This window comes from Mus caroli, chromosome 15 (assembly GCF_900094665.2).
Source record: "Mus caroli chromosome 15, CAROLI_EIJ_v1.1, whole genome shotgun sequence".
Taxonomy (NCBI): domain Eukaryota; kingdom Metazoa; phylum Chordata; class Mammalia; order Rodentia; family Muridae; genus Mus; species Mus caroli.
In genome coordinates this window covers 77,005,357-77,022,415 of record NC_034584.1, presented here as the reverse complement: position 1 = coordinate 77,022,415, position 17,059 = coordinate 77,005,357, and the positions used below count along the sequence as shown (strand labels likewise).

General features: G+C 51.3%; 1 protein-coding gene across 3 annotated transcripts in view; it reads left to right on the top strand.

The window, feature by feature from the left end:
• Nfam1 (NFAT activating protein with ITAM motif 1) overlaps positions 1–17,059 on the top strand; it is a 35,270-nt gene that overhangs the window by 9,406 nt on the left and 8,805 nt on the right. Inside the window, exons 1-4 of one of the 3 annotated variants that reach the window (XM_021183263.2) lie at positions 1,016–1,137; positions 7,160–7,407; positions 8,502–8,614; positions 13,081–13,179. In XM_021183263.2, the coding sequence (XP_021038922.1) occupies positions 1,070–1,137; positions 7,160–7,407; positions 8,502–8,614; positions 13,081–13,179 (528 nt within the window). In that variant the 5' untranslated portion in view covers positions 1,016–1,069. Of the gene's footprint in view, positions 1–1,015; positions 1,138–7,089; positions 7,408–8,501; positions 8,615–13,080; positions 13,180–17,059 lie in introns of those variants that run through there. The other 2 variants (XM_021183261.2, XM_021183262.2) reach the window with 2 other exon arrangements.

Sequence of the window (17,059 nt, the reverse complement as noted above, 5' to 3'; positions counted from 1 at the left end):
AGGGCTATACAGAGAAACCCTGTCTCGAAAAACCAAAATAAATAAATAAATAAATAAACGAACAAACAAAAACAAAACAGAAGCTGCATGTTTTAGGGTTGACCCCGTGTGAACCCAGTTGAGAATAACTGAAACCAGGTCACACGCAGTGGCTTGACTCTGTGTGAAATGTGCCCTCCATTTTCTGTCCTTTATAAATGGCTTGTCTTGACCCTGTGAAGTGATTTCAGCCGCCTGCCTGGGCCTCCTACAGGAGGATCAGGGCTAGAATGAGCCTGCGAGTCTCTGGGAGAGCCAGAAAGGAGGGTCACCCTGTCCTATGGGGAAATGTCCAGAGTGGGGTTTAACTGGCCACGCCAAGGAAGACTGTCAGAGTGGGTGCCTACACTCTTGGATGGGGTTCTCTGACTACAAATTGTTCCCCATCATGGACTCAGCACAGAGGTCCCCACCCAGCCCTGACATCAGATAAAGTGGCCACAGAGTCAGAAGAACCTGAAACGGAAGGAATCAGGTTCCGGGGGTGCTGTGTTTTATAAAAATAAAGAGAGGGAAGGAATATGTTAAGAGGAGGTGTAGTCAGGTATGGGGGAAGGGGGTACCTCTGCGGGCCCATGCTGAGGCATCCCTCCCCCCCCTTCAAGGGACCAGCCACATGATGGTATAGTATAGAATAGAGTTTATTCAGGGCATGGGGAGGGGAGTTGAGAGGGTGGTAGAGACAGAGAAAGGCAGAGAGAGAGTAGAGGAGTAGAGGCTTGGTCATGAGTTTGTGGAGAGGGGGGAGGGGGACAGGGAGGGGGCAACAGGAGAAAGGGGACAGAGCAAGAGCAAGAAGGCAAGAGAGAGAGGAGGGGGCAAGCAGCCCCCTTTATAGTGAGTCAGGCACACCTAGCTGTTGCTAGGTAACTGTGGGGAGGAGCCTAGACAAAATGCTAACAGGAGGTGATAGGCTACGTCCTTCCTAACCTGGAGACTGAACGAAAGCAAGGATGAGGAGAATCAGGCGACAGCTGCAGCAAGACTACCCTTCCAGGGTGCCCCTCACACAAACCGGACACCCAGATGGATGCCAGGCTACCAGTTGACACTCCAAGGTGACATCCACCCCAATGTTCAGTCAAAGAAGGACCTGAGGTAATAGACAAAACTGGGTCAGGGCAGACCTCCTCCTTCCCCTTGCTCTGCTTTGGTTGTGTCTGCAGGGAGTATACCCTGTGAGGTTGGCATTGCCCTTTTCCCTTGCTGGAGAAGAGCTACTGAAGTTCAGAGAGGCCAAGCTACCTGTTTAAGGCTGCATAGCTTTTAAGTGGCAGAGCCAGGATCCAAGTCTGGGCCTGTTGCCTCTAGGTCCTGGGCATCCCCATCTCCCTCTGTGGCTCTTCCCTTCTTTGTAGCACTTGGAGCTGCAGAAAGCTGAGTCCTCTTTGATCTGCTCTGGGAAGTGGACTGTGGGTGGGCTTAGCAGTGGCCTGTGCTTCCTGCTTGGAAGTGTATGTGAGGACAGGGAGAGACGTGGAGGACAGAGAGACCAAATGAGACAGCGCCAAGCTGAGCACAGAGCCTAGGGCCAGTGGCTCTCAACCTTCCCAAGGTTGCGGCCCTTCAATACAATTCAAGTTGTGGTGACCCCAAATATACAATTATTTTCACTGCTACTTTGTAACTGTGATGTTGCTACTGTTGTGGATTTTAATATAAATATCTGTGTTTTCCAATGGCTCCAGGTGACCCTTGCGAAAGGGTCATTTGACCACCAGAGGGGTCACAACCCAGAGGTTGAGACTCACCGGTCTAGGCTTTACCTGTCTCTGGACCTTCTTGTCTACCTCCCCCTGTATGTACCCCCGAGACCTCACTCTCTGGGGTGCCCCTCCTTTCTATGCCCTGTATCTCCTCATCAACTTTGACACAGGCTCACAGTCTTCTCTCCAGAGCTGTCACTCTACTAGAATAGAGGGATAGCCTACCCCACCCAGCTTGATTTCCAGTTTCCCCTGCCTCTACCTTCACACAGGCTCAGGGATCTCCTTCAGAGACCTATATCACCCCCCACCCCCATCCATCCACACACTCACTTGACCTCCAGTTCTTCCTGCATCTCTCTTCCTGTCTAGGCCACCATCACACAGCCTTCCAGGCTCGCATCCAGAGACACTCTTACCTGGGCTTTGGTTCCTCCTGCTTCCCCTTTCCCACTGTGTCAAAAGGAGGTGCCCCAAGCAGCTGCAAGCTAGAAAGCCCATTACCCTCCCCTATCTTCTCACCCACTGCCCTACTCTGCCCTCACCCCGCCCAGCCCTGTGCCTGCAGCCTTCCTGAGCTTGCCAAAATGGAGGCATTGAGCCCCTTCCTGTACACAGTGACACACAAGGTTCTTGGGATTGTCTCTCAGTGCCTGGTTTGTCTCAACTCAATCTGCCTAGAAGACATGGAGCTTTGAACTTGACTAGAAAAGCCACTGTGGCTCGTGTCAGGGCCCGTTGGACCCTCAGTAGCTCTGGTCACTCTGAGAAAGTCACAAGTCTTTGGCCACTTGAAATCACCAATGAGTCCTGCCTCTTCAAAGGTCCAACCCTGTAACAGCCATGCTGATCTTGGCAACTGCCAAGGTTGGTCTCACAAGTCTGTAGAGGGTGGGGCCGGATCTCCTCATCTCTCTCCCACTCAGACACCCTCTCCTGTCCTTCCACATGATCACCCTGAGTGGAAGTAGAGAGAGGAACTTTGTGTAAGGTCAGGGTCACTGTGCTCTGGGGATTGTAACGACAGAAGGTTCCACACAAATCAGGGGGTGGTGGTGCACACTTTTAATCCCTTGGAACTTTCTAAGTTCAAGGCCAGTCTGGTGTACAGAGTAAGTTCCAGGACAGCCAGGGTTATACAGAGAAACCCTGTCTTGAAAAACTAAAACCAAAACCAAACCAAACCAACAACCAACCAAACAACCAAACAAACAAGCAAAACAACCAAACAAAGAAAAAAAACAAAACCAAAAAAACCAAACAAGCAAATGAAGAAACTAAACCAAGCCACTCAAACACACTTCAGGGCCTTCTCAGCGTCTTAGAATCCGGGGTCCACTCAGCCCTGCTCCTGGGGTACTTATCTCCAAAGATAGTCACATGAAGAGAACTGCAGAGAACGACCAGCCAGCTCCCTGTCCTGGGCACATTGTCCTGTCAGTGATATGATGCCAGAGTTCAAAGATCCATGAGACCAGAGCCAAAGGGCATGTAACCACTTGTCTGTGACGGGACTGTGCAAATGTGACCACTGCCGGGATCTGACAGAGTGCCTTCATTGGCCGGTGAATCATGTATGACCCCTTTTCCCTTTCATTTAACATATAATTATTTAGCGAGTGTGTGTGTGTGTGTGTGTGTGTGTATACACGTATGTATGTTCTCTGGTATGAGTTTGGCTGTCAGAGGATAACTTGAGGGAGTCTGTTCTCTTTTTCTACCATGTGGATCCCAACAATCAAACTCAGGCCATCAAGCTTGGTGACAACTTTCTTCCCCACTGAGCCTGCCTGCCTTCCTTCCTTCCTTCCTTCCTTCCTTCCTTCCTTCCTTCCTTCCTTCCTTCCTTCCTTCCTTCCCCCTTTCCTTTTTTTTTTGAGACAGGGTTTCTCTGTGTAGCCCAGGCTGTCCTGGCACTCACTCTGTAGCCCAGGCTGGCCTCTAATGCCTGTAGAGAACAGAGGAGGGCACTGAATCCCCTGGAACTAGAGATATAGAAGAATGTAAACTGGCCATGTGGGTGCTGGGACTTGAACCTGGGTCCTCTGGAAGAGCAGCCAGTGCTCTTAACTGCTGAGCCATCTCTCTAGCTCCACACTGAGCTATCTTGCCAGTCTGGCTCTCTGTCTTTTGGTTGTTTGCTTTGTTTTGTTTGTCTGTGGAGAGGGCTTACTATAATTGCCTCATGCTAGTGTACCTGTGTCATACCTGGCTAGACTTTCTATCCATGTACTTTTCCTTCTGTTTCTGGATATCCACTTCCAAGTCATAGAAGTCTTCAACTTCCAGGTGTCTCCCAACCTACCCAGAGAGCCTTAGTACTCCCTCCCCTCCCACTCTAGGCTTCCTGGTTTCCATGGATGCCTTTCTCGCCACACAGGATGCTGACAGCTACCTAGTACCTCTTCTGAATTTGTGTGTATGTTTGGGGCACAGCAAGCACTAGAGAAGAAAGCTTCATGGACTTAGAATTTCTCTAGGCTCATCTGCAGCTCTGGACCTTAAATGGGGGCCACTTCTCACTGACAGACCAATGGAGTAAAGTGGGGAGGGGGGCTGGGAACCCCAGCTAGCTAGGTGGTCCAGGTTGTGGGGTGCTGATGCCCCAGCAAAGGAGAAACAGTGAGAGACTCCATCCTCAGGCCAGACACCCCGACTACAGTGCACTGAGATTTCCCCTCACTCTTGGCTGTCTCTAGACAGTTGTCATTGCTTATATGACATGGAAGGAGCTGTGTCCTCTCTCCTGCTTTAGACACAGCACTTTCACCAGGCCCCGAGTCTCTCATTCCAGAGTCTCCATGTACTCTGGCTGGCCACAGCCATGCACTGAATTTTCATGATCCCAACCCTTTACCCTTAAAATGGTGAATTCCACAAGGCTGTAGAACAATAGACATCTATTTTTGTAGATGTTTCCAGAATTGTAAAGATCGAGTTAATTACCCTGGCAGATTCCATCACTTTTTAGAAGGGTGCCTTGAGCAGAGGGGGATTTTTTTTTTTTAAAAAAAGATAATTGGATAGATATCTTGCAGCCAGGAAAAATGGGAAGGTGGCTTTGTCACGTTGGCAATGTGACCTTCCCTAGTCTGAGAGAGGTCTCAACTCTGGAGAACCAAAAGGTCCCAGGGGAGAAGGCTTGACCACTTTCCAGGTCTCTTGGTTGGATTACAACCTCCATCCTTCACTTTGGAAAGCCTGGGGAAACCAGCCAGGCCCTGCTTACCCTGGCAGCCTAACAAGGGCATAGTGAGAGCCCATCGGGAGGATCAGATGCTGGGAGCCCCCGAGGAACCAAGTCTGGGATCTTAGGAATTGGCCATAGGAAGAAATAGAGGCCATAGGAAGGGGGTGCAGGTTAAGAGGCCCTAGAGAGAGCACTCCTCAGGTAAGGGGCACCATGGGGGCTGGTTCATAGACAGGCCTCAGAGAGGGTGTCTGTGGGTACAGGGAGACACTGGAAGAGAAGCTAGAGAAGGGTGGAAAGAGCTGTGTGACAGATGAGCCTCTGGCAGGGTGGGCATAGCTCTCAATCATTTGGAGTTCGTGCCATCCTCTGGCTTCATATACTTTCCAGTCCATCTGAAAGCCTGGGAGGTCATGCCACAGCACCTGCCCCCACCTCCTCTACCCAGCTGTATTTGTTAGGGTTTTCCTGCTATGAACAGATACCATGACCAAGGCAACTCTTATAAGAGACATTTAACTGGGGCTGGCAGGTTCAGAGATTTCAGTCTATTATCAGCATGGTAGCATCCAGGCAGACATGGGGCTGAAGGAGCTGGGAGTTCTACATCTTCATCTGAAGGCAGACAGGAGAAGACTGACTTCCACTTGGTTAGGAGGAGGGTCTTCTTGCCCACCCCCACAGTGGCACACTTCCTCCAACAAGGCCACACTTCCTAATAGTGCCCCTCCCTGAGCCAAGCATATACAAACCACCACACCAGCCACTCAGACTACCTCTACCCGGAATTAAGGCTTCTTAACAGCAAAGCTAGAATCCTGCTGTGCTGGTATTTGGTGTGCATACTATAGACAAACTCAGCTGCTCTGCAAAGAATAAGAGGACAGTGCCTACCTGAGGGAAGGCCAGGACAGGGACTGCTTGCTAGGAAGGGGACCTAGGCACCACCTCAGTCAATACTCCCAAAGTGACCATTGTCCTACTCTGACAGTGACCAGGCCTTTAACAGTGCCCCTTGTTCTTTAGGGAGTGGCGTGTCTCTTATAGGTTCAACAGCAAACTCAAAATATCAGCCAGTTCAAAACTGTAAGGATTCACTGGAAAAATCCCCTCCACCCCCCACCCCACCCCCGCCCTGGAGTCTTTCAGGAGGCCCAGCCTCCCCTGAAGGCCCTTCCCCCAGAGGAAAGCTGAAGAGGCCAGACAAGACCCTCTTGGCTTCCCGCCAGCCCACACCACAGGCAGGAGGCCCACAGCTCAGTTTCTTCAGCAAAATAAATCTTGAGACTCTCTAAGCGTCTCAAAACGCACGATCTTCTCCCGATTAACAAGCCGGCCTGCATGTTCTTGGCTGCTTGCTGCCGACCTCAATTTAAAAACTGTCTGCTGTTTAGCTGCTGGAGAGGAAGGGCCCGGGAGGCATGGAATATTGAAGCCGAGAGCCCCGTGCTGCCAAAGCCGGGGGCGGTGGCTGTTGACCCTGCTCCAAATCTGAACAGCATCCCAGAAGCCTGTGGGAGGCCCAGCCAGGCCAGCCTGCTGTGTTTGGGGGGTGGGGGGGGCGGTGTTCAGACTGTCTTTGGATGAGTATGAGGTACCGGGGGTGGCTTTGGTGGAGCTGGCCTTGTGAAGGGTATTGAGCACAAAGTGGCCACGTATTAGCAGGTCTGAGTTATTGGAGGACAGACCCCTGCGGAATGGCCTGTTATATATACCACATGGAGACTTGACAAAGTTCTCGGAGCCCCAGTTCCCAGAGAATGGCCTATCTCTGCCCACTGGCCAGTCTTCCCTGCTGACCGAGCTGTGGGAAGACCTGCTCCTTCTGTCCCTTGCCAGGAAGTGCTTGGGTTTTCTGCCTTCTCCCTTTTCTTACTTCTTCACTTAGCTTTTGGCTCCTTAGCTATATGTATAACAAATGGGGGCTGCCTTTGTCGTGTAGGAAGGAAAGGGGCTAGGAGCAGGGGCTCTGAGGTCCCATCAGCCTTGGGTGTTACCTGTTACTGCCCCAGTGATTGGCCTTCCTGACTCTCAGTCTTCCTCCAGTCTCTTTGAGGGTCTCGCTGTGCAGTCAAACATGCAGGAGGCACACATGGGGTGAAGAGACTTCCAGTGAACTGTCACTTTACCCTGTTGTTCCCCCCCCCCCAACAGGATTGGTATCATTGACCCATACCAGCCCTCCTATCATGGTGTCCCTGGCAAACACCGATGTGTCCTTCAGCTGCAGAATCGAGGACTTCACAGGACTTCAAAGAGATTTGCCTGTTAACTTGTTTCATACGGATATCCATGGCCGGAGACGCTGGGAGAGGCAGATTAACTGCCAACACAGACCTGGCATGGAGAACCATACCAAGGATTGCATGGTTAAACTCAGCCGGCCAAACACATCAGCCACAGGCATTTACTACTTCATAGTCGAGGTAGAGGAAACATATCAGAGCGATGGCGTTGTCATTCTGGTCAGAGGTAAGGCCGCCTCTCAGATCCTTCTAGGCAGAAGGAAATGCAAACTCACCAGCAGTTTCTCTGCCTCGTCTTCCAGCTTTACAAACAGAACAGAAGCACCCCGAGGAAAACCCCACCCTTCAAAGGGGGGCAGGCACCCCCACCTTTGTGTTGAAAGAGAAGGGGCCCAGTCTGTGGATCTTCCTCTTACGGTCTTGGACAAGTGACTTACATGAGGTCACTCAGACCACTGGTGCCGTTTGCAGTGCAGGGGTTAGGCATGCACACACGTGGGCTTGTGGGGGCCCTTGCTTGGGTGAGGATTTGCTTTGCGTCCCTGACTCTTAGTTATGATCCTCGGTGATGTGAGACCCACAAAGGTAAGGGCAAGCCGTGGTCAAAGCCTTGGTTCTTTCTCTGTCCTCCTCTGCGAGTCCCACTGGAAGGGGTTGGGGACTTCAGAATCCCTCAGATCTGGCTTTGAATTCCTGTCTTAGTGCTTGCCTGGATGTGAACTTGGGCCTGACATGGCAGTACTTTGCCCATTAAAGACTTTAGCGGTGTTGGACAGCAGAGACTGTGAGGGCTGCTGCCTGGTGATGGTTACGTTCTAAGTAACTCCTCTGGGCTCACAAGTGGATCATTCTCTGTGCATTTTTGCCAGCCAGATGGAGGCAGGGGAGAAGGCTAGAGGGAGGACTCAGGAGGAGGGGATATTTACCCCTTGTCTATTCCTGGTGTGACTTTCCTTGTAAGCCAGTGTGAGCCTGTCTCCTCAATCCACACAACACACACTCATATAACCATTATTTCAGATACAGGAGAGGAGGCCCCCAAAGATGATATGACTCACACAGGATCCCCTAGACAGCCCTCTGTGGTGGCAGCTCACTAAAGGAGCAAGTAACCCAGCCCTTGTCTCTAGAGAACCATGAATGTCGACATATACAGGAGCAAAGCCAAAGCCCTGAAGGGTCTCAGAGGGTCCTTGGAAAGGTTGGGAGTTGTAGAGAGTTAGAAATGGGTTGAAGATAAACTGAGGCTTTGGGGCTGGTGGGCCAGGTAGGCATCCATTTCTCCTGGAAAACTCACCACCTGCTCCCTGTCCTTTCCAGACACAGTGTACCATCCACCTGCATTCAAGGTCCAGGAGGCTCTGATGCTTGGCTTTACCAGCCTGATGAGTATCCTGAGTGTGCTGGGCACAGCACTACTGCTTTGGAAGAAGGTGAGGACCACATGGACATGTAATATGTTGAGTCTTGCCCTCCCCTATACTATGGAACTGGGGAGGCTTCTGGGACCAGGGGCTGCCCCTGTCACATCCTAGACTCTGGGAAGGATACTGCATCAGCCCACAGGCCCACTTTGTCCCTACTGAAAGAGAGAGGGGCTCTTTAGACTCTGCCAGCTTGCTCATTCCTCTAAGAATCTGGGAGAAGCTGGGTGGTACTGCACACCTTCAATCCAGTGCTGGGAGGCAGAGGCAGGTGGATCTCTGTGTTTGAGGCCAGCCTGGTCTACAGAGTGATTTTTCAGGACAGCCAGAGAAACCCTGTCTTGAAAAAAATCAAAAAACAAAACCCCCAAAAGGTGGGAGAAGACAAAGGCTCTTATGCTGTCCCCAAACAGAGCCCTGCCTAGATACCCAGCAATGTACAGTGAAAAAGACTAAACAATGCTGTGTGCCCAGCTCATCTAGCTCCTGTGTTCCCTTCCATCACTCTGTGAAGACATTTCTTCCTGTCTCACAGCCCCACAGAGAGAGGCTCAGAGAGGCTGTGATCTGCTCATGGTCATATAGAAAGCACTTGACAGAGTAAGGGCTAGAGGGCTTATGAAGGGGACAGTTTGCTCTAGCTCTTTGCCTGGCTGTTTTGTTTGTGGTGGCTCCCTGGGGTAGCTGACTCCCTGGGAGAGCTGACTCCCCACTGGGTTAATCTCATCATCTCTCAGTGGTCTCTTCATTCATGCATGTCCCCTGCGGCAGCCACAGCCTGTGCCACATAGTAGGTACTCAGTAAATATCTGCTGAAGGGAGTATAATTTGCAGAATCCTTTCAGGGTTACTAGTAATACATGGATTAACTTCTTAAGTGGACCTTAGCTGAGTACCTACTATGCACCAGGCATTATATTAAAGGTTAGGAGGAACCCAGAGGAAACAAGAAGACTAAAATCTCAAGATAGCATGCTTAGGGGCTGGGGAAGGGGCTTAAGAACACAATCTCGGGGTTAGGCTTGTATTCTAAGTCTGCCCCTTACCAGCTCTGCAAGATTGGACAGGGTAATCATTGCCTCCCTGCCTCCCTGCCTCCCTGCCTCCCTGCCTCCCTGCCTCCCTGCCTCCCTGTTTCCCTGCCTCAACTGAGATCTCTCTCATGGCAATTTCGAGCAGAGGCAGTTCCCAGCATCCTGGCTGTGGACAGAAGGGATGGGGGTGGGGATGCTCGGATAGTCCTCAGTTACTCTGAGCACCAGGGCAGCTACTCTCCTGAGAGGGTGGCAGTCAGGTGTAGCTATGCCTCCTGCAAACAGTGGCAGCAGCGGTGGTCCTGGCAGGTCCTGGACACCTTTCTCAGAGAGCCCTTCTGTGCACCTGGGTGACTGGTCTGCCTCGAGGCTTGTTTCTCTGTATTGATGAGCTGCCAGGCCCCTTCCGGAGCTCTGGACCTGTATAGTGAGTGTGATGACAAATGATGTATGGGGCCGACAGCATCTCTACCTTGTGTGTCCAGAAAACTCACTCTTGAGGACTGTAAGCCTCCTGCCTCCCAGCGCCTGGGGGCTCAGGATTAAGCCTTGGCTTGTGCACTCATTCCTATGTCCAATTCCTCAGTCTCTCCAGGGTCCGGCCCCTTCTCCCCCATCCTGGTCTGGGCCCCATGCCCTCTTCAGGGTCCTTGCTTGCCTCCCCCAATTCTACTATACAAGCCCGGGCTTCTACATTTCTGTTGTCTCCCCACCTGAGTGCAGCCTCCTCCCCGCACCCCCACTACCACAGGACAGGGACTTGTTGTCTCTGGTGCCTGGCACATAGTAGGTACTGGTGGGAGGAATTATGGGATATGTACATGCTGATTCCCGAAAGATGAGTAGGAGCTGGCTAGGGCACGAGGAGGGAAAGGTGACGTCATGGCTTCGATTTCAAAAAGGGGGAAATTGAGGTTTAACAGGCTTCTTGGCCAGCTGCTAGTGGTGCACAGAGAGCTAGGTCTCAGCCCAGACCTGCTGACCTTCACTGCATCCTACTGGGGAGAGAGAGCATGGGTAACAGAGAGCTAGGCATGATGGGAGAAACTGTGCTAGCTGGTTAGCGTATATGATAATCACAATCTAAAGGGGCTCATTTTGGCTGCTTGGGTCCTAAGGCCGAAAGAGCTGGCTCCAGGGGACAGAGAGCATCCCCAACCTCCACATAAAAACATAACCCAACCAAGTCTTCAACGGTGCTCCTCCTCTGCCCCTATAGGAGTCCCACCTCGGCCCATGCCTCCTGGCTGGCTGGCTGGACAGGGCTGGAAGAGCCTTCGACCTCCTCCCACTACCCACAAGCTTCAATCCACCTTGCACCTGCATATGGAGGTGGATGAGAGCAATTTCCATTGCTCTCATCAGTGGATGGACCATTTCCATTTCCTGTGGCTCTCACTGTTCTCCAGTCCCCTACCAGTAAAGACACCCGTGTCATTTGGTATTCTGTGGCCTTGGTCTTGCCCGTATCCCTTACCCCGACCACTCTCCTTCCTCTTTCTCCTCTCCTCCTCCTCTCCCCTCTGCACACCCCTGACAATCTGCAGCTGTTTGTGGCTTTGAGCCTTTTCCTGAGGCCAACAGTGTGTAGCTCACCTCCCTGAGCTCCCAGGGCCAACCACAACCACAGCAGGCCATAGAATCTCCAGTGCCATCCTGGCCCAGCATGGAGGAAGACTGGCACCGCTGCCCACAGGTGTCTCATACCCAAACCTGTCTTTTCCTGCTTTGACTCCAAAATGCTTATCCAGGTAGCCTCCAAATAGCCATTACCTGTGACCTGTCCTTCAGCTTTGGTGGCATCTGGACAAGCAGGCTTAGAAGGAGAGGGACTAGGACCCTAGCCATCTTGACTAGAAGGAGGTACATTGTGCCCCAAGGGTCCTAGAGGTCTGACTGTGACAGTGTCTTCAGCAACAGACAGTCAAGGAGTTACCAAACCAGTGTTTCCTCCAGGGAGAGCCTCTTATTAGTTCCACAGGCCTCAGTTTCCCTCTCTGTTAAGTGGTAAGTCCATGACCACTCCCATGTCCCTTAAATGACAGATGACAAGGACAGGGTTCTTTCTGAATCATGAACCACACACAGATGGCACACACCTGTCTGTATGAGACCTACAGATTATCACAAAACAGAAGACAACACCCTAGGTAACACTGGCTTGGGTTGGGATCTTAGTGAACACAGACGTAGGTTCAAATCCTGCCCCCGTCAATTATGGGCTGTGCGGTCTCAGCCAACCCCTGACTTCTTGGGGTTCATGTGCAGAGCAGAGTTGACCCCCCCGAGCAGGGAGCTCCTTTGCAGATTTGACAGCGAGCAGGAGCAACAAGGCATGTCTCCCTGCCTGGCCCCATGTTCAGAGTTGTACACACTGAGACTGGGGGGTGGCGCTGGCTTCTGCCTGTGAGTTAAGTAGCTCTTGAGTGCTAATCCGGGAGTAAATGGGCTGGGGATTGGCAGGTGGCCAGGGTTTTTAATTAGCTCCTGCCCTGAGATGAGGCCTGTTTGTCACTCCACTGTTGGCAGTGTGGTGCCTGCGATGAGGGGGGTGTCCAGACCGCCTCCCCCTGACTGTCACCCCAGCCCTGTGCTTTTCCAGCGGGGTGACCGTGTGCTCTCTGATTCCACTTGCCATTTGCTTCAGCCTTGGGGAGTTTTTCAGAGCTGGCTTGGTTCAGGCATCCTACCTAGAGCCTTCTATGCTTCCTGCTGCCCACACCGCCCTGCCTGTCATCCTCCCAGTCAGGACGTTTAGCCTCAGGCTGACCTCTCCTTAAGTTCCTCAGGTCTGCCTGCCTGATGTACTTCTGCCTGGAGCCCTCTCCTGTTCATGCTGAGCACACTCGGGTCCTCATGCTTCTCCCCTCTGCCCCTACTTCTTCCTGAGTCCCCGAGTGCAGGATGCTCTGCTGTGGTAAAGCTGCTACAGATTGCCCACCTCTCCTGCAAACGTAGACGTTCAGAAGGTCAGCAATCCAGCTGACAAAGGGTGTTCCGCAAATATGGGGTGGTTGACTGGGGGTTTCAGAATGCCATCAAGTGCCTCCCCTTCGTCCCCTCCTTTAATCTTTGCGATCGTCATGCCGAGGGGTGCTATTGCTGAAGACATTGAAGCTGGAGGGAAAACTTCCTTCAGGCCCTGGCTGGCATCCACTTGGGGCCCACTCATCATTTGGCCCCCAGGTCCAGGCCCTGTCTCCCCAGCGTCAGGCACTCTGCCTGTGACTATGAAGGCTCACCGTGTGTTGTGCCTTTGCAGTTCTGTTAGCTTCAGGCATCTCTCCCTGGAGAGGGTGGGTGGCAAGCGTTGAATGATTAACTTTTGTGTGGCCCCGTGACAATTGACAATGCTTCCCGCCTGCTGGGGTCTGTAAGGGAGGGAGAAGGGAGAGCTATTTCTCTTCAGCCTTCACAGCCTTGACTCCCTTCTCCCCACAGAAACAGATATCAGTTCTGGGCAAGCACACTGCTAAGACTTGTCCTGGTCTCAAATCCACCGTCGGAACCACAAAGCCTCCAGCAGAATCCGTCTACACGGTGAGTCCCAGGGCCCTTCTGCCTCTCTCAGACTTGACCCAGCACCTGACTAGCTGTGAGGTATTTCTTTGCCTCAAGTTCCTAATCTGCAAAATGGACACAATAATTCTACAGATTAGATATCTTTCTGTCTCTGTCTCTGCCTCTCTGTCTGCCTCTCTGTCTCGCTCTTTCTCTCTGTGTATCTTTCTGTGTGTCTCTGTCTGTCTGTATTTGTCTATCTCTGTCTGTCTGTCTGTGTGTGTTTTGTTGTTGTTGTTGCTTTTTTTTTTTTTTTTTCTTCCTCAGACTGGATTTCTCTGTGTCTGGTTGTTCCAGAACTCACTTTGAAGACCAGACTGACCTCAGAAATCCGCCTGCCTCTGCCTCCAGAATGCTGGGATTAAAGGGGTGCGCCTCCAACATCTAACCAAATTAGATATTGCTACAAAGGTGAAAGGAGAGGCGATGTGTGGGCCCCTTCAGGAACATGAGGCAGCCAAGCAAACGCTGGCAAGGATGAACAAACTTCCTCCATCTGACCAGATTATCCCCCAACCCAGCATGCAAGTCTCTTCCTCCTTCTATTGCACAAGCGATATTGAAGCAGAAACAGGAAAAGTCACGAAAAGAGGAAAGGGCCAGGCGCCGTGCCACACCCTTGGGTTTTTGCTCATCCACCCACTCCCTTCCCCATTTACCCCTCTGTCACAGCAGCACTCCACACGGGACTGTGTGTGTGTCACATGTATTCTCCACCCCCACCCCCTACACAGCTATACAGTTCTCACAGTTACAGGGGAAGGGCCTAAAGAGGCTGTGCCTGCCTGGCCACCTGGACAAAAGACTGTCCCTGGGGGCTGTGTTGCTTACAGTCTGTGAGTAGTGTGCACCTTCAGTGTAGAGAAAGGGAAGGTTTTGCTTCCACTGTCAGCCATAACCACCAGGCTCCTGGCTCTAGGCCTGGCCTGTTGGGTAGCCAAGTCCGTAGTCTGAAGGTGCTTGCCAGTCATCCCTGTATACACGAGAGATCTAGCCACAAAACCCCACCCGGAGCAAGATCAGAATTCGGCTATGTTCACCGAGGGTGGGGTGGGTGGCAATGAGGCCAAGGAATGTTTCCCTGGGGGCAGCATTGACAGCTCTAAGAACAGGACAGTTCTCAAAGGGCCCTCAGTTGCTCCTCCCCGGGGACTTCCCGCAAGCTGTCGCAGCGTATGCCACCCCAGACTCCCCCACATTCTCTCTTCCTTCCCAGTGACTCAACGCTATGAGAGATGATGGTGTTAGCTGCTACACGTGAAAATCAATCTCTCTCTTTCAATCAATCTCTCCCTCCCCCTCCCTCCCCTCTCCATTTCTCTTTCTTCTGAGAATAAATTCCAAGGTCTTGTACACGCTAGGCAAGAAGGAAGTGCCGCACCACTGATCAGCACCCTCAGTCCTGATACTGCTTTTATTTTGAGGTTTTTGTTTGGACACCTGTTGCCCAGGCTGACCTTGAACTCCTAACCCTCTCGTCTCCACCTCTAGAGTACTGGAATCACAAGCTTGAACTTTACCGTCCAACTGTACTTCAAAAACTTTAGAACGGCACAATTAGGGAAAAAAAGATCTATTTTGATTTTTGGGGGAAGTGGGGGTTTTGAGATAGGGTTTCTCTGTGTAGCCCTGGCTGTCCTGGAACTCACTTTGTAGACCAGGCTGGCCTCGAACTCAGAAATCCACCTGCTTCTGTCTCCCGAGTGCTGGGATCAAAGGCGTGCGGCACCACGCCTGGCGATTTATTTGATTTTAATATATACTTGAGTGTTTTGCCTATGTCTGTGATCTATAGTTTCTTAGTGTAGCCCTGGCTGTCCTGGAACTCACTCTGTAAACCAGGTTGGCCTTGAACTCACAGAGATCTGCTTGCCTCTGCCTCCTAAGTGCTGGGATTAAAGGTGTAGGCCTCTCCCCTGACTCCACAGAGAATTTTTAGTTGTTTCACTAGTGTTCTGTTTTGTTTTTTAATAATTTGCTTAATTAAAAAAAAATACTTGTCTGAGGCCTGGCAAGATGGCAGTTAAGGGTGCCGGCTGCTCTTCCAGAAGACCTGGGTTCGATTTGCAGCACTTGCACGGCAGCTCACTGCAGCTGTCTGCAACTCCAGTTGCAGAGGATCTGGCACCCTCCTACAGAGATACATGCAGGCAAAATACCAAGGCACATAAAAATAAACAACTCTTTTAAAAAATATATTAATTTTTTGTCTCAGGGAGAGTGTGTGCTTGCCCCAACGTGTATTTGGGGAGGGCAGGGGAAAACTTATGGAAGTTGGGTCTCTACCACTCTGTGGGCTTTGGGGTCTGACTGAGCTCCTCAGGCTCAGTGATTGGCTCCTGTATTTTCTCTCCTCAGCCGTCTCACTGGGCCCTCGATTTATTGTTCTATAATGTTCCTTATCTCTGACTATCATTTGTATGTACATATATTCAGACTTTTCTGAACTCTGCTGAGACTTGGTCGTTTTACCTGACGCTCTGTGCATACTTGGGAAACATCCACTTTATTCATGGCAAGTGGGGATTCCTTATACGTCCATGAGAGCCAGTTTGCTGATCATGTTGCTAAAATATTCTGTACCCTTGTCGATCCCTATTGATTTTCTTTGTCTATCTTATTGGCTGTTAAAAGAAGTGAGTTCTCTGCCGGCGAGACGGTGGATTTATGTATTTCTCCTCCTAACCGTGTCTGCTTCGCTTTCTTTCGAATGCAGAGGGTCTCACACGTTGTGACGTCAGAGAAGCTGTACCACTTCAGCTTTGTGTTCAGAAACCTGACCTACTAGGAGTTTTTAGAGTGGGTCAGAGGCAGAGCCTTGTGTTTGTTTGGTTTTAGGCGGGGCCCCACCATGTTAATTCCTGCTGCTCTGGGACTTGCTGAGTCTACTACTTAAGCCTTCCGAGTCCTGGTTCTGTGGTGATTAATACGGGTCTAGTCACACAGCACTGCATTTGCGGCTCCTAGCACACTGTGATACCTTCCGCCTTAAATTCCTCATCTCCGAACTGTGTCTGCTCTGGTCGCCCTCCCCCTCTCTACAGATCACAGAACTCTCCAGGGTGCCTTTTTTTGATGCCTCTTCTTTCTATTTTTTTTATTATTTTACATTTAAAAAAAAATCTGTGCATGTGTGTGCCTGCGCAGACCATCTGTCTATGGGAATGTGGAGGTCAGAGGTCAGAGGACATCCTCGAGCACTGTGTTCAATTTCTACCTTAGCTGAGGCAGGGACTCCTTGAGTTCATTACTTCATCCTTCAAGGCTAACACAGCCTGTGAGCTTCTGGAAACTTCCAGGGACTCTCCTGCCTCTGCCTCTCATCTCACTGGAACAAGGCTGGACTTACAGGCTATGCACTAGCCATGCCTTCTAGCTGGACTTATGAGCCATGCCTGCTTTTACATTGGTTCTGGAGATTTGAACTCAGGTCCACACACGTGTGGGGCAAGTGCTTTCTTTACCCACACTTCAGCCCTCCCCTCTCTTTTGTGACTGGCTAGTCTGCCTGTCACCCTTCACCAGAGCTTCCGTCCTCAGTCTTGTGGTTATATCCAGCAGGCAGCTCTGGGTCCTTGCGTCCCTTGATGAGAAGCTTCTGATAGTGCCCCCTCCTCCTTGATTCTAGAACATTCCATTCTCTCTTGATCCTCCCCTGAGTTATTGCTACACCTCTTCAGCCCCAGCTCACTGCTCTTCTGGAACTATGGAACCCTAATCTCCAAGTGTTGGTATAGACATGGGGCTCGGGCCTGGGACCCTGGTCCTCTTTTATCTACACTATCCTGGTCTCATTGGAAGGGTTCTAAACACCACCTGTGTCTGGAGCAGCCTCAACTTATGCCTTAGACATCAGAGA